Here is a 25,860-nt window from a genome sequence, read left to right as displayed (position 1 = left end):
TTGGCTGTGTCTGCCTGTCGATACCGGCTGTGTGCCGCCCTGTGTTGGAGTGTCAACATTTTTTCATCCAGTTATATCTTTAATTCTAAAGCGATGACCCGTATTTTTCTTGGACTTAAAAGTTTCCTTAAAGTCCAAATTAATTTTTAACATCAATCCCCGAGAAAGTGTTGAGGGAAATTTTCGAGATATTGAAGAAAGTAAATGGAAGTTGAGAGGGAAGGAATTCGAAGTGCAGAGAGCATAAGGCACATTGAGACGCAGGCAAAGCAGCTAAAGTAGTGCAGCGCAGAGCAGATTTTTGTAATCCACACAAATCATTGCACCATCGCAAGTTGACAGACAGGGCAGGCCGGTTCTGCACATACTTCCGCCTACCACGCGATGTCTTCGAAACACAGTTTCCTGCGCACATGTCATGCCGTTAGTTAAGAAATGGCCAGGCAGTCATCTATTTTCATCTATTTTTGGAAATGAGACATAGCTCTCATAGTGCATTGGCACTGCTGGTGGCTTCAAATAGCCTATGCAGTGGCCTCCACGGTATGCACTAGCCTTGAGTCTTGGGTAGTGTGCTAAGTCCCAAATGACGAGCCTAACTTAGCACACGAGGGCAAAACGCAGGCAACCAAGAATGAGTTAGCTGGAAAATTTATAATGTCCAATAACGGACCATTATATTGGTATTATAAGTGGTATGTTCCGAGCTGTCAGCGGAGAGGTGGTGTGGAATGACATTAGTAGACGAATAAGTTTGAGTGGCGTTTATAAAAGTAGGAAAGATCACAATATGAAGATAAAGTTGGAATTCAAGAGGACAAACTGGGGAAAATATTCATTTATAGAAGGGGAGTTAGGGATTGGAATAACTTACCAAGGGAGACGTTCAATAAATTTCCAATTTCTTTGAAATCATTTAGGAAAAGGCTAAGAAAACAACAGATAGGGAATCTGCCACCTGGGCGACTGCCCTAAATGCAGATCAGTATTGATTGATTGATTGATTGATTCATTGATTGATAAGGAGCAGAAATGGACGTGAGGGGTGCTGAGAAGATAGAAGAATTAGGGTAATGGAGTCCAACTACTGTGTGAAAATGTAGAGGTTGTCCTGATCCTTTTGTTTCCATGTTTGTCTTTTTCTCCTACTTCTATTGCTCACTCTGCACTTAATAGTCTATTATTGTGTTTATTCTTTATGTGTGACAGTTCAAGAACTCAGGAATTCAGGAGATAATAGTCTATTATGAGAAACTTATATATAACTAGAAATGAAGTTCAGTATTATGAATGTACCAAATATTTTAAAAGCCCACATTGCTTTCACTCTTGTAGGACAATTTTCTGATAACGCAGAATACAAATCCAGAATATCTTCGAAAGAAAAACATCCATCATGATGTGAAGAGAAAACCTTGAATAAGCGATCTTGAAAGGGATTGACCTGAAAACAAGCAAAAATACATTTTGTAAGATACAGCAGGAAAAAATACAATGTACTATATATACACTATACAGTACTATAAAAATAGAAAGTAAGTACTTTATTAATTTTATTACGGAACAACCGTCAATTCGTCTTCATAACCCACAGACTCAATTATTGAAAGGATGAGGGAAAACTGTTTGTGTTGGTAGAAGAACCACCATCGTGATAATACACTGTGTGCAGTGAACTTATCACAACTTTAAAAAAAAAAAACTAAAAACAGTCCACACAATTACAGACTTTCATATACCGAACAATTTAACTATGCGGTTCGGGTCATATAGCTATGAGCTCACTTTTGGGATAAAGTGAATTCAAACCCCACTGTCTGCAGTCCAGAAGATGATTTTCCTGTGGTTTCCCAGTTTCACACCAGATAACTGCTGGGACTGTACCTTAATTAAGACCACAATCACATTCTTCCCAATCGTACCTCTTTCCTGTCCCATTGTTGCTATAATGCCTGTCTGTGTTGGTGCGACTTACAGCAAAAAAAAATACAAAACACACTTATTCAGTTGTATGAATCTCTCATATCTGAAAAAAAAAAAAGTGAGTGTGATAATATGGAATATGATGTATAACAAATAAACAAAAAATAGAGTTAGAGGAATTTTGCTCCTAGAACTAACACATTATTATATACAGTAAAACCTTGATTATCCATTCTAATGCCTCGGAAGGTACGAATGGTTAATTTAAAAAATCTGGATAATCCATACTACTAATTTTAATGGACATTAAAGTACATAAAATACATACCGTATAATCTTAAAATGCAGTGCATTAAACCCTCTTTAAAACCAAAAAGTAGTCAAAGTTACAACAATACATACAAAATATTCACTTAAATTACCAGCAGACCATAAATAATTAATTTACCTGGTGTCATTTAAGCTGTTTAAAAAAAATCCATTCCTTTTTTTTTTTTTTTTTCTGCACTCTCCTACAACTTATCTTATGATCGTGGACTCAGGAGTTGGAGAGTCAATGTATAGTCGCTCCAAACAGAATACTGTATCAAGATACCTTGCTGAGTGGCTCAGATGGTTGAGGCGATGGCCTTGTGACCCCAACTTGGCAGGTTCGATCCTAGCTCAGTCCGGTGGTATTTGAAGGTGCTCAAATACATCAGCCTTGTATCGGTAGATTTAACGGTAAATTTACTGGCACGTAAAAGAACTCCTGCGAGACAACATTTCAGCACCTCGGCATCTCCAAAAACCGTCAAAGTGGTTAGTGGGACGTAAAACCAATAACATTATTATTGACATCAAGAGTACGCTCATTCAGTTTTGGAGCGACTGTACATTGCTTTTAAAATAATCGAGATTTTACTGGAATCATTAGGAGGTATGTTTACCAAGTGCACTGTCTTTGGCTTCTCATCAAAGTGGTCATGTTTCAAATCCTGACCAATATATGTAGGATTTCTGAAATAAAAAAATAATGTCCTTGTGGTTCAGAGTCCATGTTAAACTGGAGTCCAGTGGCTATGATCATGATATCAACAGTCGTATAAAATTATACAATTGTGTAATTTCACAATGAATTATTTTTATTTGCTGTGTCACATTTGTTGTCTTCACGTTATTGTGGCCACAGTAAGCACCCCTACTGTCATTGGTTTTAGAACCAATTGAGATATCATTATGACAAAAGTGGCTTGTCTTCCAATCCATTTAATATGCATGATAATCCTGATTACCCGTAATGCTGTTCAAGGACTTGTCGCATGAGAGTCTTCAAGTTCAAACATTTCACCGCATGATGGTTTTACTGTAAAGGAGAGGGCATAAAAGTCTCTGGTAAGACCCCAACTAGAGTATGGTTCCAGTGTATGAGACCCTCATAAGGATTACTTTATTCAAGAACTGAAAAAATCCACAGAAAAGCAGTTCAATTTGTTCTGGGTGATTTTCAACAAAGGAGTGGCGTTACAAAAATGTTGCGAAGTTTGGGCTGGGAAGACTTGGGAGAAAGAAGACGAGCTGCTTGACTAAGTGGTATGTTCTGATCTGTCAGTGGAGAGATGGCATGGAATGACATCAGTAGACGAATAAGTTTGAGTGGTGTCTTTAAAAGTAGGAAAGATCACAATATGAGAATAAAGTTGGAATTCAAGAGGACAAATTGGGGCAAATATTCATTTGTAGGAAAGGGAATTAGGGACTGGAATAACTTACCAAGGGAGGGAGACGTTCAATAAATTTCCAATTTATTTGGAATCATTTAAGAAAAGGCTACGAAAACAACAAATAGGGAATCTGTCACCTGGGTGACTGCCCTAAATGCAGATCATTAGTGACTGATAGTGTATGGAAAGAACTAATTTCATGTGAAAGAACATTTCCAAATGTGAAAAGGGTTGAAATTTGTAGTGAAGGTGTGAAAACACAAAAAAGAACCACCTCTCATTGTGCTTATGATCACATACTGCATTATTGTGAATGGGACATTATACCTGGATACTAGCTTTTTAAAAAGGAATGGAGATAAAAACTTATCCCAGTCTGGTCCACATCCATTGTAACTTGAAAAATGGAGAAGGGTTTCTGCGGCACAATACCATTGCACAAAGATAAGGCTTGGTATCCCCAATTACTTCTTTCTGGTTAATGTACTGTCTGATAAGCCCAATTTTTGTATCTCACTGTGAGAAGCTGTGACCACGAACTGGGAAATGTTGCATGGCTAAATTTAAACAGGTGTAACAACATCAATTTTCAACATATCCCGCTGAATCTTTCACTATTGTTGACTAGAGAAAATGGCGTACAAACCTATATATTCTGTGCAAAATGGGGCCATAGGTCTATGTGCCCTTTTTGCATTGACCGCCTCAATTCCATTGCACTTCACTCAACACAGCCTAATAGCTGAAAGCCTATTGGAAGCAAAATGCGGTTTTGAAAACTAAATGTTTTATTACAACAGCCCACAGTTATTTATTAGTGCCTTTTTCAGTGGCAAAGTTAAGGTTCAAGGCCCTCTCTTACACTGACAGCAGTGTCAGAACTGTAGCTAAGATCTTAGCCAGCAAAGCAGAAATGGTAAGGGCATTGTGAGTTTGTTGGGGTCTCAACAGAGACTGGTTGGCATTTTTTGCTTTATAATTACAACCACTTTGGATTGTACTATGTGAATTCAACACATCTAACAGCTGAAAGCCTATTTGAAAAATGAAAGCTGTTAGAAGACGTCACACCAAGTGAGTTGGCTGTGTGGTTAGGGATGCACAGCTGAGAGCTTGCATTCAGGAGATAGTGGGTTCGAACCTCACGGTTGGCAGCCCTGAAGATGGTTTTCCGTGGTTTCCCATTTTCACACTAGGCAAATGCTGGGGCTGTACCTTCATTCAGGCCATGGCCCCTTTGTTCCAACACTCCTAGCCCTTTCTTATCTTATCGTCGCCATAAGACCTATCTGTGTCGGTACGACATAAAGCAACTTGTAAAAAAAAAAAAGAAAACTCACAAAATACAATAAAGATTTTGAGTATGTGAAAACACAATTCTTACTGCCATTGTCAAAAGTCATGTATAGATATAAGTATTATTAAAATTGAAACTTGTGACATCATAATTGTGCCCTTTGATCTTATATATCATCAATCATTCAGCTATAATATATTTACTCATGCTGTGCAGATTATTTAAAACATTCTTAGTTAATAAGCAAAATAAGGAGGATAGCAGAAGTAAAGGACTGGTTTCAAGTTAATGTCATGAAAAGCTATTATGTATTTAGATCGAGTTGCTGGGTTACCCATTACAAATGTTGTTACCATGACATTAATTCACAGTCAAATATGATCATTCTCTCATAACAGTAAAAAGTTCCTAGAAGAGTAACAACAGAAAACAGCAAAAATAGATCCAGAGTTTTTCTGCACCTCAGCCATATCAGCAAGGAATGGAAAACAGTCAACCAAGAGTTGCGATACCTCTACACATGAGGAGTATACATGGTTTTCACTATCGCATCTGTAAAAAGAAAGGTTACCATCAAGTGTCCAGTGAATGCATGTGCAAAATCTGTGAACTACGCTGCTCATTATACCACCTATTCAAGTGGCCACTAAGAACCCTGCCAATCTCCCATTATGTTAAAGACGATAACTAGCAATGACAGTCAAACTTTTTTCAATCAATACTGTACATATTGTGTTTAATAAATCTATTAAATGACAATTAAGGGCTCATTCATTTTTTTTTAAATAGTGGTTTAACATTGCACTAACACAATGAAGGTTTTCGACAATGTAAGGATGGGAAAGGGCTAGGAATGGGAAGATTTGCCTGGTATGGAAATGGGAAACCATGGAAAACCATCTTGAGAGCTGCCGATGGAGAGATTAAAACCCACCATCTCCCAATTGCAAACTCACAGCTACGCGCCCCTAACCGCACAGCCCACATTCATTGCCATTATTATGACAACTTGTATTTTTTGGTCCATGAAATGATTTAGGTAATCTCATTTTCTGACTGTGAAAAGTATACTGACCTTAAACTCGGGAAAGGCTTCTAATATCCGAGATGCATGGAATCTGTGGTGAATATTCCTATTGACTTCATCTGGTCCAATTGCTTTGAATCTTTTCAGAAGTCTGCATATACAAGAAGCAAATTAAAAATAAATCACCTTGGTTAACAATGTCAGATATAGCACATACAAAAAGAAATATAAAATGCAAAAAGAAACTACATTCTCTAAGGTGTACACCAGCAAAAATAACTTTGTATTATAGCTTGGCCCAAAAGTAATATCTTACTGTAATATTTCTGTTCTATTAAGATACAGCAACTGCAAGTAATCTTCTATGTATTCATCCTTCAAGTCAACAGAACTTCCCAGTCCCATGATGAAAAATCGAAGGATAAAGAGAAAACCCAGTGGAGAATAAAGCTATCAACATAATAAGAGAAATATAAAGAATATGGTAACAGCTAACAACACAATCAGCAGGTCATTTGTATCATAGGCACTGCACTCAATATACTGTACTTACTGAACCAAACACAAAGAAAGATCAGGCAGTGAAAGTGAATATCTGATATTTATCAGAGCATGAAACAACACATAATAATGTAGCTATGTTACCTACAGAAGATCACTCATTTGCTGATAAGATAAAAGATTAGACAAAATGAACAAAGGCAAACAAAGTGAATTGCTTAACACATGCAGGAAAAGTATAAACATACAGAACTGTAAGACATACACTGGGGGGAGATAAAACAACAGATAATTACATACACAAAATTAATTTATAAAACAGTATCTCACAATACACTTAAAACATGAGGTACAATCGCTTATTGAATACTCAGATACAAGGCATGCAATTCATAGATTGAGTGGGATATTCTCTCAAGGTTCATAATTTTTCTTTCTTCTATATTTGTATGTTTACTCAACTGAATTGAAATTTTACTTCATGTTCTACATTCTTCTAGATTTGGATGGAACAAAACACAATTAACTGAGCAGCTGGCTGTGCAGTTTGGATCAACTAGCTGTCAGCTTGCATTCGGAAGATAAGGGGTTCGAACCCCACTGTCAGTAACCCTGAAGATGGTTTTCTGTGGTTTCCCATTATTACACCAGGCTGTATGGTCATGGTCACTCCTTCCCACACCTAGCCCTTTCATATCCCTTCATCGTTATTAAACCTATCTGTATAGGTGCGACATAAAGCAAATTGCAGGGGGGAAAAAAATTTAAAACAAACACAATTGTACATTACATTGTATATACATGAAGTGGTTAAGTGTAAGAAAGGGCCAGGAGCCCTAACTTCGCCACAATAAAGACGCTTTTAATAATAACAATTAATAAGAATATATTTTTCTTCTCACTGTCACAGCAATTTCCTGATGATGATGATGATGCTTGTTGTTTAAAGGAGCCTAACATATAGGTCATCAGCCCCTAATGGTACAAAATGAGATGAAATGAAATGACAAATTAAAAGCCCAAAAACATCCACTGACCACAATTCAAAACATGAGGACAAAGAATGAATGGATGGATAGATATGAATTTAAAACGATCAGTGGAACCGACCCACAGTGCCTCACATGCACAGAAGCTGGTGTAGAACAATAGTATTACTGACCAAGGGACTGCTTCTATAGCACAATAATGAATCAATGATACTTGTAGTCGAAAGGGGTCCAAAATCCAAGTCAGCGGCCCCTCACAATGATACTTATCGCTAGGAAAGTAGGACCATGGTATGTTGTGGTACTATTCAAGAGTAACGTAGACTCGTGGTATTCCACACATTATGGTACTACTCACAGGTAATGAAATTCGCACATGTATTACAGACCTACACTGTTTCGCACATTGCAGCGCCATTTTCAGGCAACACAAACCTATGGTGTTCATCACATAAGGGTACTAACCACAGGGACTCGTACTATCCTGTGGTGTTCCTCATATAGTGGGTACTAATCATAGCAAGTTATGAATCTCATTCCGTATTGACGGTTATCACTTTCTTTTGTAAAGGTACTAATCATAGGCAAGCCAGAACCATGAGTTCCCTCATCCCATGGTGTCGCTCATATAGAGCTATTAATCACAGGTACTGTAAAAGCCGTCGCGCTCTTGTTTGCTACTAATCACAAACCTATTTGGTACCCAACATAGTGGTGCTACACGCAAGTAAAAGCGACCCATGGTGTTCCCCACGTGGTGGTACTAATCACAAGTAGTTTCATAGTTCTAATTTGATGATCCCTTGGTCGCCCCTTTTAGTCACCTGTTACGAAAGGCAGGGGATACCGTGGGTGAATTCTTCATCTACGTCCCCCACCCACATGGAGTTCTGAGTTTGGTACACGAGAGGTATTTTATTTCCCTCAAGTCCGCCGGCAAGACGGTTAGGACCCCCTATCCGCCACCTGGGATGCACCACGTGGGAGTATCACCTCTCCCCCTGCTATACCAGCGTAGTAGATTCGTAGCCCGTAGACTTATATGACCTCTCCTTTACATCCTTACTTAATCCTTATATACCCTCATGAAAAGATCTTAAAACTTTATTTACCTCATTAATGTGATTACTGCAATGAAGATCTTCCCTTATGCTGGGCTGAGTAGCTCAGATGGTAGAGTGCTGGTGTTATTTTTTAAAAAAAATTTACAAGTTGCTTCATGTCACACTGACACAGATAGGTCTTATGGCAACAATGGGATAGGAAAGGGCTAGGAGTGAGAAGCAGATGTGGTCCCAATTAAGGAACAGCCCCAGCCAGGTGTGAAAATGGAAAACCACGGAAAACCATCTTCAGGGCTGCCGACAGGGGTTCGAACCATCTATCTCCTGAATGCAAGCCCAACTCGCTCGGCCAGCGCTGATCTTCTGAGCCCAACTACGCAGGTTCGATCCTGGCTCAGTCCAGTGGTATTCTCAAATATGTCAACCTTGTGTCTGTAGATTTACTTCTGATGGACAAAATTCTAGCCCCTCAGAATCTCCAAAACCGGTAATCAGTGGAATGTAAAATCAATAACATTATTCTTTTCTGCATATAAACACCTAAGTACTTACAGTTAATATATTACTGGTGTGTGGCCTCTGCGGAGGCTTGGTGCAGGTATTTTGAAAGAAAGAAAGAAAGAAAGAAATTTGTTTATTTTCTAGAAATTTAGCCACCCATTCAACCACTCTTTTGTCTAGTCTGATAACCCTCACTTTCGTCAGTAATCTCCCATGATCCACCCTATCAAAAGCCTTGGATAGGTCAAAAGGACTGTATCGCTTTTGACCTCCTGAAACTAAAATATCTGTTATATCTTGCTGGAATTCTACAAGTTAACCCTCACTGAAATAACATTTACTAAACTTGAACTGTCTTCTATCATACCAGTTAGTAATTTTGCAAATGTATCTAATATAATCAGAAAGAATGCTTTCTCAGAGCTTATAAACAACTCATGTCAAGCTGACTGGCCTGTTATTATCTGCTCTTTATGTTTATCATCCTTTCCTTTGTACACTAGGGCTACTATTGCAACTCTCAATTCATTTTGTACTGCTCATTCATGCAAACAGTAATCAAATAAGTGTTTCAGGTATGGCACTATACCCCAACCCATAGCCTTTAATATATACCGAGAAATCTTATTCATCCCAGCTGCTTTTCTCGCTTTCAACTTTCGTATCTTTTTGTAAATGTTTTCATTATTGTAGGTAAATTTCAATAATTCGCCAGTATAAGTCACCTTCTCTGTCTGGACATTATCCTTACATCAAGCTACCTTGACATACTGCTGACTGAATACTTTTGCCTTCTGTAAGTCCTCACAATTACACTCTCCTTGTTCATTAATGATGCCTGGAACGGGTTTCTGCCTTAAAGTATCTATACATAGCCTTCCATTGCTCCCTAAAATTCATATGGCTGCCAATTACATTTTTGCTGAATTCAATTCCTAGTCAGCTCCTTCAATCTCTCCTTACTCCCGCAACCATTCTTAACTCTATTTCTTTCTAATCTGCACTTGCTTCTTAATCTTTTTACTTCCCTGTTAAAATATAATAGCTCCTAACTATTTATTCCGTACCACTTTTAAAGGTACATATCTGTTTTTTTCACACTCCTCAATAATTGCTTTAAACCCATCCCATAAGCTGTTTATGTTTTTACTTACCTTTCTACATTGATCAAAACTGCTTTTAAAAAATTTCCCCATTCCCCTCTTATCAGCCATATGGTATTGCCTGATAGCCCTAATTTTATGACATTCCTTTCTAACACATTTATTTTTAACTCTGAAAAAGATATATTCATGATCACTTATACCCTCTATCACTTCATTTTCCCTATAGAGCTCATCTGGTTTTATCAGCACCATGTCTAGAATATTTTTCCCTCTAGTTGGGTCCACCACTTTCTGATTCAGCTGTCCTTCCCATAATAACTTATTCACCATTTGTTGATCATTCTTTCTTTCATTCGCATTCCCTTCCCAGTTAACATTTGGCAAATTCAGATCACCTACTACAATACATTCCATTCTGTGTCATTTCCCTCACAGCTGATTATCTTATCAAATAATTCTGCATCAGCAGCGGCACCAGCCTTGCCACGTCTGTACTGTACACCCCAAAAACATTGAGTTGCCTATTGTCTTTAGAGATTAGTCTTACACCTAGAATTTCATGTTCCTTATCCTTCACTTTTCATAGTTTACAAATTCTTCTTTCACCAGTATAAATACTCCCCTTCCTATTGTTCCTAACCTGTCTCTATGATAAAGACTCCAGTTACAAGTTATTATTCTCATAACTGATCCGAATTGAAAGTGACTTTATATCAAGAATGTTACAGGAATATTCATTGAACCACCTATTCAATACATTGCACAATTTAAGTGGTTAGGTTTTTTACATAGTAAAAAATTTAGTAAATTTAGTTTTTTTTAAATGAATATTTAGCAGCAGTTCCAAATAATATCCAACCACATAAATTTCACTTAAGTCAACTATAGCTCCACTAGTCTACAACTTGCTGACAACATTAGCGGTAATACATCACAGCACAACAACTCCTTGGTCTTTCACTTTATAAGAGTGTTAGTTTGCTTGCGGGTCGAATGTTTCCTCGGACATTTTGGACTTCGAGTACTGAAGGCCACATAAATTTTATTATCTAAAAAATGAAGAAGATCTATTATAGTTTCAGACACATATATTTTTAAGACTGGCTAAGTGATTTAGATTGTTATTTACCAAAACTTTTAAACAGGTTCAGTGTCTCTATATGTTTTTAGATGTTATGTATTGCTAGTTTTAAGACACCACAGTGTTACAACACTAACAGTTTAGTACCACATTGTAAGAATACATAGGCTCCACAACTAACTGTTTTAAGATTGAGTTAGGCTGATGATGCCCATTAAACAAAGGGCGAAACATGTACCTTAGAACTCTGCAATAGGCCTACTATGTAAAAACAAAACCTAACCACTTAAATTGTGGAATGTATTGAATAGGTGGTTCAATAAATAATCCACCGGGCGAGTTGGCTGTCCGGTTAGGGGCGCGCAGCTGTGAGCTTGCATCCGGGAGATAGTGGGTTCGAACCCCACTGTCGACAGCCCTGAAGATGGTTTTTCGTGGTTTCCCATTTTCACACGAGGCAAATGCTGGGGCTGTACCTTAATTAAGGCCATGGTCGCTTTCTTCCTATTCCTAGACTTTTTCTGTACCATCATCACCATAAGACCAATCTGTGTCGGTGCGACGTAAAGCAATTAGCAATAAATTTTTTTTTTTTTTAACTCTTGTAACATTCTTTATATAAACAATCTAGTTCTGTAAGAAAATTTCTGCATTCATCATATCACTTCTCAGCCATGATTCAATTCCTATTACAATATCTGGTATATATATATATATTCTATTCCTTTATTTACAAAACTTCTAGAGTTTAACAATTTTATGTCATACTTGACTTTATGCTTCCTACACTTTCATCACCGCTCCCTAAGTCCATCTTGTTTCCCTGAATGTACCTCCCTATAGCTCTTTTAAACAAACCCCCTAACTTACACATTCCATTGTGGTTCAAGTGAAGGCCATCTGAACATATCCTTATCTCCTACCCACCCATTAAGATCTACAAATCTCAATCCCAATTTCCCATATATCCATTCCACAGTCTCATTTAAAGCCCTAATCACCCACCAGTCAGTATCCCACTGATAACAATCTTTGCTTCGTAAGCATCTTCCATGCTGCCATAACAGATCCCACCCATCCCTAACTATATTAATACCTATTCCTACTTGCTTTACATTATTGGTACCAACATGGAAAAGTACCACCTTCTCCTTACCCTCCTCCCTTCCTTCTATTTTTCTTAACATCTACCTTAATCTACTTCTTGGATAACATTCTATCTTGATTCCTTTTCCTTCACAAACTTTCCCCACATGCCTAACAATTTAGTCACCCATGACCAGAGCCTCAACCCCCAAGGATGGTTGACTAGTTGTACTTCCTTTTAAACAATGATCACCACCACTCTCCTCATTACATACACTTAACTTTTGGTCTTCCTTAACTTCCCTGATGCCCGAGAAACCTACTTACTCCTCCCATCTCTCCCTGTCACTACCCTATTTCACCTCCTTCTTCCTATCCTCTACTCTATGTTTTCCTTTCCTTCTGTTCCCTTTTCCCTTGACCCACCCTTCCTTTGTAACATTTCCCTCATCTCCATCTTCTCTCTGCTGATCTACTCATATTGATTCCTCACCGATACCTCTCCTGTGCACACTCCCTGAGAAAAAACTTTAGCCCTCATTTACATTCCCCTTAAATTAGCCCACTAACTCTTGCCTACCTACCATATGCTTAACTGTACCTTCATTGAGATAGACCCATGTTCATTCCTGTCATCCATTACAAGTCTTAATTATCTCCCTCAAACTCGTCATCTCTTCCCTCAATTTCCTTAGTTCCCACTCACATCCACAGTCCTTACACCTGCCTCTCTCATCCATTCTTTTATCTCTTCAAAGTAAAATGAAATAATACGGAAATATCAACAGAAATAAAGTAGCATATCCTATGATTAGAAGTATATATGTCAGAGGAAGGAAATAATGTATACTACAAAATGATTTCACGACACTAATGTAAGCACCAAAACAACTGATAAAATAACTACACTACAATTATTCTACTTAGATGTGTCCTAATGATAAAATACTAGGAATAATACACTTACAATAGAAATGTGCAGCTACACAACATACGTGTACATATAGACAGATGATAATAATAATAATAATAATAATAATAATAATAATAATAATAATAATAATAATAATAATAATAATAATAATATTCACTACTTGTGAACAGAAAAAGCAAGCAAGATACTATATAATAAAAATCTTCTGGGCCATTATGCCGTGGTCCACTCCTCTCGCTTCTCCCAGATGTATTAGAATTATAAAATCCTTTTATTAACAACCACTTACTCAATACAATACAATACACTCATTGAATTATAAAATAATCATGAGGTGTCTTAAATAATGGAACATGTTTCGTTCGGCATAGTGAACATTATCAGCCGTTAATGTGCACTGACTGACAGAGCAAATGCAACACCAAGAAGGAGTGGTTCGAAAGGGATGAAAGTTGGGGAAAAAACAGAGACGGCACGGACGAATAATTGATGTTTATTTCAAACCGATATGCAGGTTACACAATGCGCACGACATCGACTCAGTAGGATGTAGGACCACCGCGAGCGGCGATGCACGCAGAAACACATCGAGGTACAGAGTCAATAAGAGTGCGGATGGTGTCCTGAGGGATGGTTCTCCATTCTCTGTCAACCATTTGCCACAGTTGGTCGTCCGTACGAGGCTGGGGCAGAGTTTGCAAACGGCATCCAATGAGATCCCACACGTGTTCGATTGGTGAGAGATCCGGAGAGTACGCTGGCCACGGAAGCATCTGTACACCTCGTAGAGCCTGTTGGGAGATGCGAGCAGTGTGTGGGCGGGCATTATCCTGCTGAAACAGAGCATTGGGCAGCCCCTGAAGGTACGGGAGTGCCACCGGCCGCAGCACATGCTGCACGTAGCGATGGGCATTTAACATGCCTTGAATACGCACTAGAGGTGACGTGGAATCATACGCAATAGCACCCCAAACCATGATGCCGCGTTGTCTAGCGGTAGGGCGCTCCACAGTTACTGCCGGATTTGACCTTTCTCCACGCCGACGCCACAATCGTCTGCGGTGACTATCACTGACAGAACAGAAGCGTGACTCATCGGAGAACACGACGTTCCGCCATTCCCTCATCCAAGTCGCTCTAGCCCGGCACCATGCCAGGCGTGCACGTCTATGCTGTGGAGTCAATGGTAGTCTTCTGAGCGGACGCCGGGAGTGCAGGCCTCCTTCAACCAATTGACGGGAAATTGTTCTGGTCGATATTGGAACAGCCAGGGTGTCTTGCACATGCTGAAGAATGGCGGTTGACGTGGCGTGCGGGGCTGCCACCGCTTGGCGGCGGATGCGCCGATCCTCGCGTGCTGACGTCACTCGGGCTGCGCCTGGACCCCTCGCACGTGCCACATGTCCCTGCGCCAAACATCTTCACCACAGGCGCTGCACTGTGGACACATCCCTATGGGTATCGGCTGCGATTTGACGAAGCGACCAACCTGCCCTTCTCAGCCCGATCACCATACCCCTCGTAAAGTCGTCTGTCTGCTGGAAATGCCTCCGTTGATGGCGGCCTGGCATTCTTAGCTATACACGTGTCCTGTGGCACACGACAACACGTTCTACAATGACTGTCGGCTGAGAAATCACGGTACGAAGTGGGCCATTCGCCAACGCCATGTCCCATTTATCGTTCGCTACGTGCGCAGCACAGCGGTGCATTTCACATCATGAGCATACCTCAGTGACGTCAGTCTACCCTGCAATTGGCATAAAGTTCTGACCACTCCTTCTTGGTGTTGCATTTGCTCTGTCAGTCAGTGTACAAAGACTAGGTCAGGGCCCTGAGCTTAAATGATCAAAATTGTTAAAAAAATAACAATGTCATAATAAAAAGTAATATGATGACATTAGACTTAAATTGTAACAATATGTACAGATCAACAGCGAGAATTTGTGGTGAAATACATTGAACGATGGCAGTCTGTGAAGTTAAAAACAATCATGGGGTTGTTAAAGTAAAAAATAGATATTGTGGACATTAAAATATACGTCAATGCGTGAAGCGTGGATTAATTATTGACGATGGGTTTCTGTCAATTGTGCAAAAACAAAAGTTGAAATAGAGTTCATTGAATAGTACGAGTCAAATTGAACCAGTCAAAAGGCGCATGACGACGTAACTAAGGTTAATATGACGTGATCTCCAGTAATTGCAAATTCAGTAGGAGAGACTATCACAATGCCAGAAGGAAATACAACTAGTCCACATTCGCGCGCTAGCAGTAAAATTAAAATCATATGCAACATAGAACACCAATGATGGACTCGTTAAAGAGTAAGTACGATCTTGAATATAGGGAGAATTCTAGCAATCCGTAGATGAATGGAGCAGATTATGGCACAATTGGAGTTTGAAATCCTTGGGACTAGTGTGACGTGTCCTAAAAAAACATTACGTATTCAATAATAAACATCCTTTACAAAATTCAGTCACTTTTTGCGAAATTCTAAACAAGTTTAAGCTGCGACCCAATCACTCAATGTGCTCCTATGACGTCATAAATATGTACCCAAACATCCCTACCAAAGAAACTGTAAGAATCATCAATGATAATATCAATAAACACAGCAGCCTTAGTAAGATGGAAATTGAAGAATTCACGAAGATATTAAATTTTGTCTTAAGCAACAACTTTTCCTCTTTCATTGGAAAGTTTTACCAACAAAAAGGCTTAGCGATGGGCGACCCTCTTTCTGGCATCTTAGCAGACATTTATATAGACACAATAGAACACACAAAAATTATAACACAAATAAAAGGCGTATGTTTATGGCTCAGATTTGTAGACGATACTTTCGTAATTTTCGACAAAAATGTCACTAATAGTGACGAGATCTTGGAGTCCCTAAACAAAATTGATCCCAGTGTTAAGTTTACTAAAGAGGATGAGGTTAGGAACTCATTAAACTTTTTGGACTTAACTATTACACGCAGACATAATACCTTCGATTTTCGAATATACAGGAAACCTACACACTCTCCCTTAACTATTATGAATTCATCCCTACACCCCAAGTCCCAAAAACAAGCCTCTTTCTATAATTTAATTTATAGAGCTTTTAAGATTTCTATAATTTAATTTATAGAGCTTTTAAGATTCCTCTTTCTCTCAACAATTTAAAAATTGAACTGAAGTACATAAGGAATCTTGCTCAACTCAACGGGTTTAAAATAGATATGGTCAACCGTTTGATAAATAAAATCAAAATTAAATTGTCCACTAATCTCGTCCCAGAAAAACCTAAAAAATCTAGTTTCGCCACATTTACATGTAACAACCCAGCCATCCATCAGATCACAAATACTTTAAAGAAGCACAATAGCACAATATTAATATAGCCTTCAGGACAGTTAACTCCAATTGAAACATATTTTTTAACCACAACAAGGTCAATCACAATAGCAACCATTATTCAAGGTCCGGCATATATAAACTAACATGTACACAAAGTGATTTTTCTTATATCGGACAAACTCGCCGGAGCTTTAACACAAGATATCTGGAACATTATAACGCTCAAAAACACAATAAGTACTCAGCGATGAGCCAACATATGAAAGAGGCCATCACTTTACATCCATAGAGAAAGATCTTACCATCATTAGAAGCATAGGTAAAGGGAAATTAATGAATGAACTGGAAAATCTACACATCTTTTTAGACCAAACCTACAATAAAAATAAAAATCTCAACGACGTCAATGAAATTAAAAATCCTTTGTACGAATTAACACCTAGATTAATTAATATTGTGAATTCAGATCAAAACAAAATCCCTCAATTATTTAAATCTCCACACTCAAATGCTTCATCCACCATGCCAAAAGTTAAACCCGCCCATATCGCTTCTAGAAACTCCCCTCCAGCAATAGCACACACGCCCATAGACCAGCCTACCCCCACTCTCCCTCCATACCCCGCCCCTCCATTACCGCACCAGTACAACACCAGGAGTACAAATGTTGATAAGACAGGCTCTGCCGGAACAGACAGATCCATCTAGTATTAATTGAACAAGTAAGTCATTTTACAGTTAAGAGGTGTTAATTTAATACATTTTATCACAACGCGTGCTCTAAATTTTTAATTCAATATTACTTTTCTACTTCATTACAGATATTCTTAAGATCCCTCCCAAAGACCAAGCAACACATCAACGGGAACAATATTCATACAAGACTGTATCAAGTGTCTAGGATGTTCCTTCTCAATTAAGCAGCAGCCTAAAACTATGAAACAGCTTATTATTGTACTCTTGTCAATTCCTTGACGTTACATGAGACCCAAAGTCAAGAAGCTAACAGTTTCATTCACAACGTTCTTGACCAGTCTACCTACAACAATCTGTTTTTAAAATCTCCATTTGTGCATGACAACACATTTAAATATTAGTTACGTCAAGAACACGAAAATGAAAATCGTGGGTCAAATAAGCCCCAGTTTTAATATCACCCTTTCTCAAGAATTATGATAAAAAAGAAGATCCATTTCATTTTTGAACATTTTAAGTTAACCAGAATAGAACTGCCATGTTAAAACACATTTAATTTAAATTTATATTTTCAATCTTGACCAACCTACAATCAACAATCAGTTCAAATCTCCACTTACTGTTGACGACACATCCTGTCAACAGACACGGTAGGTCAAGAATATATGATATGATATAGGGGTCACATAAACCCCGATATGTAATCCTCTTTACCAAAAAGAAGATCCATTTTAGTTTTGGACATTTTTCATATTAGATAGATTAGGACCGAAAACTTAAATGTATTAACTTATGTTACCCATCTTAAGAGTTCATTAATGTTTGTATATAATGTATATATTGTATATAGTGTATATATTGGTATGTTTATATTGGTTAAAAAGGTCCCAAACCTTGACCTAAAGGTTGTACACAGGCTGAAGATGCCCAAAATAATGGGTGAAACATGTACCTGACCTAAATAAGTCTACATAAAATCATGTAGATAATAACCACATTAAACGTGGAAAGTATTGAATAGGTGCTTTTTATTAAATTATCCTTGATATCTATGCCTAACGTCATCTTCAATACGGAACAATAATGAGAGTTGTTACTTGTAATAAGTGGTATGTTCCGAGCTGTCAGTGGAGAGATGGCATGGGAGGACATCAGTAGACGAATAAGTTTGGATGGTGTCTTTAAAAGTAGGAAAGATCACAATATGAAGATAAAGTTGGAATTCGAGAGGACAAATTGGGGCAAATATTCGTTTATAGGAAGGGGAGTTAGGGATTGGAATAACTTACCAAGGGAGATGTTCAATAAATTTGCAATTTCTTTGCTATCATTTAAGAAAAGGCTAGGAAAACAACAGATAGGGAATCTGCCACCTGGGCGACTGCCCTAAATGCAGAACAGTAGTGATTGATTGATGTTGATTATCCCAGCTTCCCACAATCCACCAAAGTGTGGTGCTTGAGGGGGGGACAAAATGCCACTCAATTCCTTGAGTTCATTTCTTGCATCCACAAAGCATGTGGCATTGTCACTGTAAATGTTACTACATCTACCTCTCCATGCTAAAAATCTTCGTAATGCAGCCATAAACACCTCTGTAGTAAGACTACTCACAAACTCAAAGTGAATTGCTTTAATAGCCAAGCATACAAATAAGGCAATATAACATTTTACCTTCCCCTTGCTGCGTACCGTGCCTTGCTTGATGTACAATGGTCCACCATAGTCTATACCACAATTAAAGAATGGCTTACCTGGTTTGCCTCTTGCAGGAGGCAACTGACCCATGAGCTGCTCTGTTGTAGTAGCCTTCAGTCTGAAACAACGAAGACATTTACGGATGGTCTTTCAGATGTCAGATCGCCAGCTGGGTATCCAAAAACATTGTCTTAGAGATGCAAGAAGCAATTGAGGGCCAGCATGTAATAACCTTTGATGTTCATACAATATTAACAGTTTTGTTACATGCTGCTTTGGAGGCATTTATCAGTGGATGTCTCTGACCGTAAGGTGCTGATAAGTTCTCTAACGTACTTCCCACCCTGAATACATAATTGGCATCCAGGAAAAGATGCAGAGATTTTAACTTGCTATCAATGGGAACTGACCAACCTTGTTTCAGTGTTTTGATTTCATGATAAGTACTTAGCTGAACATTATGGACAATGACTTCCAGACAGGCGTTGTCTCATATCACTGCATTTGAGATTTATATACAATCTTAGAACATATCCCAAGCTTCGCAATAACCTTGACCGTAAGGAGAAATGATTCAAGTATTCCCAAGGCAAATGTATGTAAAGTGGACTGATACTAGCATGTTTTCTTTCTGGTACTTCCTTCGCTTCATTTTTTTGTAATTCTGGCAAGGTGGTTTGAGGTTCCTTAACCTCTTCAGTGGCACGCCCGAGAATTTCTCGGGTATCGCATGCCTGCCCATAACGTCACCGCCCGAGAAATTCTCGTTTAGCTGCAGTGTTCATTTCGCGATCGCCCAATAATTTCTCGGGTACTGTAATCTCTTAGGAAAATGTTTTCCAGCATTCTCAACAGATGGCGGAAGGATTTCCAGCTGTATTCATGAAGCTTCTCGCCTAAAATAAGCCTCATCTTCTCTACTTTTACATATACAATCTCTGGCCAGCTGACAAGGTAAACACAAATGGCGAGCGCAAAATGGTAAAGAAGTTTGTCTGAAGACAAAATAAGAAAGTACATCTAATTAACATTAGTATTTCTGATACTAGTGATACTAATTCTATTGATTCTTCAGATGATGACCTTCTTAGTAATTCTAGGGAAAGTGAAGAAGATATTACGTCAGAATCTAAGGTGATGGTAGATGTTGCATATACATTCGTGTGGAAAAAGTGTAAACCTAGAGATAGTGTGCGACCTAATATAATTCCATTTACGGGAAATCCTGGTGTGAGGGTTGGATTATTACCAGAGGCGAGTGTGATTGACTGTTTTGAACTGGTTATAATGTATAACGGATGAAGTTGTAAATTTGACAGTGAACGAAAAAATTCATTGGCCCTATGCTAAAAGTGCATTGAAAAACTTGTAAATAAATCTCCGCACGCCAGGGCACAGTTCTGAAGAAAATTCTTACATATTTTGGTAATGTATTGCATTAGTATTGTTGATGGGAATAATACAAAAGCCTGAAGAGTGTAAATAGATTGTGAAGTAAAATTTTTTATTAACCTTGAATAATACATTAATGTGTTCCCTTAATAATTGTTACTCATTCCTTGCTTCCTAAAAATAAATAATTTCCTCCAAAAAACCTCACTTTTTTGGCACAGGAGGTCTGCCAAAACCCGCCACTGAAGGGGTTAAGCCATGAAGGTCCCACCCACCACAGCCGAGTTAGCTTCAAATTTTGAGGATCAACTCCTCTTGAAATGATGTCAGCAGGGTTATCTTGAGTAGGAACATGTCTCCAATTCTTTGTAACAGACAGCTCTTGTATTTCAGAAACACGATTTCCCACGTATGTCTTTCATGAGTTAGGTGATCCAGCTATCCAAGCTAAGACAATATTAGGATCAGTCCAATAGAATTCACATTCTGCTCTGTCTTTGATAGCAGTCCTCACTTTCTTCATTAGCCTAGCTAGGAGTAAGGCACCACACAGCTCAAGACGCGGCAAGGATATTTTTCTCAATGGTGCTACTCGAGATTTTGCAGTTAACAAATGAAACAATTGCGTTTCCTTTGGTGTGTACACACTGCAAGTAAATGCAAGCACCATAGGCTTGCTCTGAAGCATCTGAAAATCCATGAAGCTCTGTACGGGTGCTATTACTACTTCCGAGAACATAATGAGAAATATGTATATCATTAAGAGATGAAAATGTGTTGAGTATTTGCTGCCACTGTTCTTGGAGCTCATCACATAATATTTCATCCCAGTTTACTTGTAATTCCCACAAATGTTGAAGAATTATTTTGCATCTTACTATGACAGGACCCAGTAAGCCAAGTGGGTCATATATTGTGGCTACACTGGCGAGTATTTTCTGTTTTGTCCAAGTTGTTTTTTGTGTATGCTTAGAGGCGACAAATTGGATTAGATCACTCGAAGGGTGCCATAATGAACCAAGGGTTTTTATGGGTTCTTCCTTACTGTCAAGACTGCATGGAAGTCTAGTTTCTTGAAATTCCTTAGGGATGGCTTCAATGATCTTGGGGTGGTTGGTGCACCATTTTCTAAGTGTGAAACCCCCACTGTGAAGCAATCTTACCAACTCCTTTTGCAGCTCAACTGTGTTTTGAATTGTGTCCGCTCCTGTAAATAGGTCATCCATGTAAAAGTCTCTCTTCAGGATTTCTGCAGCCCAAGGATATACTTCTTGTTTGTCATGAGCCAGCTGCACAAAACACCTTGTTGCCAGAAAAGGAGCTGCTGCAGTACCATATGTCACAATGTTCAATTTATAGATTTTGATAGGTTCTTGATATGAGCTTCACCAAATTATTCTGTGCAGATCTTGATCTTCTGGATGCACCTTTATTCCTCGGAACATTTTTTCAATGTATGCAGTGAGAGCATATCTATGCATTCTAAATCTTAAAATAATAGAAAACAGGTCTTCTTGTACTGTTGGATCCACTATCAGAATGTCATTTAATGAGAGGGAATTAGTAGATTTTGCTCATGTACTGAATACCACACAAAGTTCTATGGTGGCACTATCTTCCTTGATCACTTGGCCAAATTTCTTCAACGGGTTCCATGTGACCTAATGCAGCATACTCATCCCTAGGATTTCCTCATGGATGACTGAGGCTTCATCTCCTTTCTATATTTCCGAAACAATGCATGGCATCGTTGAAGGAATCTCCAAGTTGCTCTGGCTGGATTCAAAAAGACAATTTCACCTTATATCTTTGCGTTTCGTTTTGAGTTGTGTGTTTCATAAAATCTTCTTCACGAAGTTTCTCCTCCTGAGAGGGTGGAGGACCTTGAAACTCTTCTTGTTCCCAGAAATGTTCCATCTTAGTATGAAGAGAGTCATGAGTTGCTACACAACTTACGGCAGCAGACTTTTTCTGACTTATGATTGTAGTATGTATGCAACAATGCCAGCACCCAACCAAATACTGTATTCTGGATGCTAGGATGTCCTTCCTGGATGAACTGGCCTGGATGCAAAACTTCAAGAAATACACTCTCTCCTAGCAGTAGGTCCATTTCTCCAGGTTCGTTGAATCTTGGATCTGCCAAGCTAATGTCAGAGGGTAAATGCCAATCTGTATGGTACAGTCGATGTGAGAAGAAGGAAGCTATCCAGTAATTGTAGGAAAAACTAAACAAACAATATGGCGGTTGTAATCATGCATCCTACATGAAATGTGAATTTGGCAAATGTGTGATGACAATAGCTCTGGAGTTACTAATTCCTTGAATAGGAATGTGGAGTTGACAGAGCTAATCCTAATCTATCAGCAAGTTTTTTCGACATGAAGTTCATCCCTGAGGCACTATCCAGAAGAGTGCGACAGTCATGAGTGCGACCTTGGCTGTCAATAACCCTAAAGCAGACCCTACACGATCAACAAAACTGTCAGTACCGAAAAATATTGACAGTAATACTGATCGAGTGTGGACTGGAATGATGGAACGAAGGCCAGTACTGAAGCAGATCCGGATTTCCTGATCTGCAAGCATCAGTACTGTAGAGTGATGGAGATACTGACAGTTATACTGACTATGTGAGTACGCTCGTCATTATTTCTGTCAGTATTAACGGAGCAGCAATGGAAGACAACAAATGCGTTTCTCACCAAAGCCAAGTAGAGGTGCTTGTGAAATCGCCAAATAGGCCTATTGCAAAAATTTATTGAGCTATATGAAATGCTGCCAGAATAAGCGTAACACAATACTTCACGTTTCCACAACTGCTGTACTGATGGAAACTGTTGACATTATAGCGGAAAACGTTAAATCTTCAAAATTTGTACCAGTTGCACGATACCTCAATGTCACCGCCACCGATAAACAGCATGTTTGTATTTTGCCTTATTAGAAAAGGCTCTATTATTCGTAGTAATTTTGCAAAAGTTTTTTTCTCTAGTTGCTTCACGTCGCACCGACATACATACGTCTTATGGCGATGAGGGATGGGAAAGGCCTAGGAGTTGGAAGAAAGCGGCTGTGGCCTTAATTAAGGTACAGCCCCAGCATTTGCCTGGTATGAAAATGGGAAACCATGGAAAACCATCTTCAGGGCTGCCGACAGTGCGATTCGAACCCACTATCTCCTGGATGCAAGCTCACAGCCATGTACCCCTGACCGCATGGCCAACTCACCCGGTAATTTCGCAAAAGTACCCTCACTCAGTCAGAGATAGTTCTGATAATCTTCTGCTTCAATATATTGTGTTTCCCTCAACACTTCATATGAGAATACGCTTCTCTTTTCCTAAGCCAATCTTTAACCCACTGTTTACGTTTAACACTGCGTTTCGTGCATAGTGCTAATATGATAGCTACACAATTCCCATCTTTTACAATCCATTTCGATAGAATACTGCAATTGTATGTTATAAATCTCATTCCGTATTGATTTTTTATTTGTAAAGTGAGAATGCCGCAATAGTAAGCTAGTGCACTGGTACTGACCAAAATATTGACAGTAATTATGATCATGTAAGGTTGCTACACTATTGATGAGTACTGTCAGTATTATTGACTCAGTATTACTGATCGTGTAGAGTCTGCTTAATGACTGCAATTGATAGCAACACTTCACAGGTGTGGTAATTTCCCTTTAAAGAACAATATGATTGTTGTTGGGAAATGTTACCAGTACCCTTGTGTAGTAATGTATGATGCTTTTTGTCGCACAATTTGCAGTTTTGAGAGGAACAGTGGCTGGTTTGATGACCACTCTTCAAGCAATTGTAACAAAGCTTATGCCGTTTTACATAATCTAATTTGTCATTAATTCCCATATCCCTGAATTTTAATCACTGAAATAAAACACGAGGAGCATCGCAGAGATCACACGATGATGTGGTCATAGATGACAGTGCAGTAATGAATGACGTAAGATTGTCATTTGAGCAACGCCATATTGAAGTGGTACTAGAAGTACATGACGCCTTGATGCCACTGAACTGCTGACCAAACTAAGGCTGTCAGTGTTGCCGGTGTGATTGTTGCATCATTCACGTTACCTTCATCATCTGTTGAGAAAACAATGGACTATGCTACCGTGCAAGAATTGCAACAATATGTCATTCTGTTCCAAATATATTATTAACTATCAAAGAGTTTTTACATTTTCCTGTACCCCTTTATAAATATACAATGGACCATATGTTTCATTATCACAAACTCTTGGAATGTTGAAGTGAATGTGGATGTTCTCTGGTTTTCATTAAAGACTTCACCAAAGGAAGAACTTAACGTAGTTCTGGATGGGCACAGCTCTTCTGCTCATGTCTCGTAACATTCCACGGAGTAGTGTCCAGGTGCTTCTTTTCATCTTATTTATTGATCTTGATTTCTTCCTCTCTCTCTTGTGATATTTTTCTTTCTGTTGATGGTCACAAGATTTTTCAAACAAATTAACAAACTTTCTGTATAATATGCCTTCTAAATACACTGACTGACAGAGCAAATGCAACACCAAGAAGGAGTCGTCAGAACTTTATGCCAATTGCAGGGTAGACTGACGTCACTGAGGTATGCTCATGATGTGAAATGCGCCGCTGTGCTGCGCACGTAGCGAACGATAAATGGGACACGGCGTTGGCGAATGGCCCACTTCGTACCGTGATTTCTCAGCCGACAGTCATTGTAGAACGTGTTGTCGTGTGCCACAGGACACGTGTATAGCTAAGAATGCCAGGCCGCCGTCAACGGAGGCATTTCCAGCAGACACGACGACTTTACGAGGGGTATGGTGATCGGCCTGAGAAGGGCAGGTTGGTCGCTTCGTCAAATCGCAGCCGATACCCATAGGGATGTGTCCACGGTGCAGCGCCTGTGGCGAAGATGGTTGGCGCAGGGACATGTGGCACGTGCGAGGGGTCCAGGCGCAGCCCGAGTGACGTCAGCACGCGAGGATCGGCGCATCCGCCGCCAACCGGTGGCAGCCCAGCACACCATGTCAACCGCCATTCTTCAGCATGTGCAAGACACCCTGGCTGTTCCAATATCGACCAGAACAATTTCCCGTCGATTGGTTGAAGGAGGCCTGCACTCTCGGCGTCCGCTCAGAAGACTAGCATTGACTCCACAGCATAGACGTGCACGCCTGGCATGGTGCCGGGCTAGAGCGACTTGGATGAGGGAATGGCGGAACGTCGTGTTCTCCGATGAGTCACGCTTCTGTTCTGTCAGTGATAGTCACCGCAGACGCGTGTGGCGTCGGCATGGAGAAAGGTCAAATCCGGCCATAACTGTGGAGCGCCCTACCGCTAGACAACGCGGCATCATGGTTTGGGGCGCTATTGCGTATGATTCCACGTCACCTCTAGTGCGTATTCAAGGCACGTTAAATGCCCATCTCTACGTGCAGCATGTGCTGCGGCCGGTGGCACTCCCGTACCTTCAGGGGCTGCCCAATGCTCTGTTTCAGCAG

At 39.4% G+C, this 25,860-nt stretch overlaps 1 protein-coding gene across 1 annotated transcript in view; it reads right to left on the bottom strand.

The window, feature by feature from the left end:
• The window catches only part of LOC136873696 (calcium and integrin-binding family member 2), a 29,883-nt gene extending 23,279 nt beyond the window's left edge, over window positions 1–6,604 (bottom strand). Inside the window, exons 1-4 of the mRNA XM_067146825.2 lie at window positions 6,504–6,604; window positions 6,267–6,400; window positions 5,999–6,101; window positions 1,297–1,444 (exon numbers count right to left, since the gene is read on the bottom strand). Coding sequence (XP_067002926.1) covers window positions 1,297–1,444; window positions 5,999–6,101; window positions 6,267–6,355 — 340 coding nt within the window. The 5' untranslated portion in view covers window positions 6,356–6,400; window positions 6,504–6,604. The remainder of the gene's footprint in view (window positions 1–1,296; window positions 1,445–5,998; window positions 6,102–6,266; window positions 6,401–6,503) is intronic.
• Window positions 6,605–25,860: the final 19,256 nt, after the last annotated feature.

Source organism: Anabrus simplex, chromosome 5, assembly GCF_040414725.1.
Source record: "Anabrus simplex isolate iqAnaSimp1 chromosome 5, ASM4041472v1, whole genome shotgun sequence".
Classification (NCBI taxonomy): Eukaryota; Metazoa; Arthropoda; class Insecta; order Orthoptera; family Tettigoniidae; genus Anabrus; species Anabrus simplex.
The sequence above is the reverse complement of the archived record's forward strand: the minus strand, read 5'-3'. Positions and strand labels throughout refer to the sequence as shown.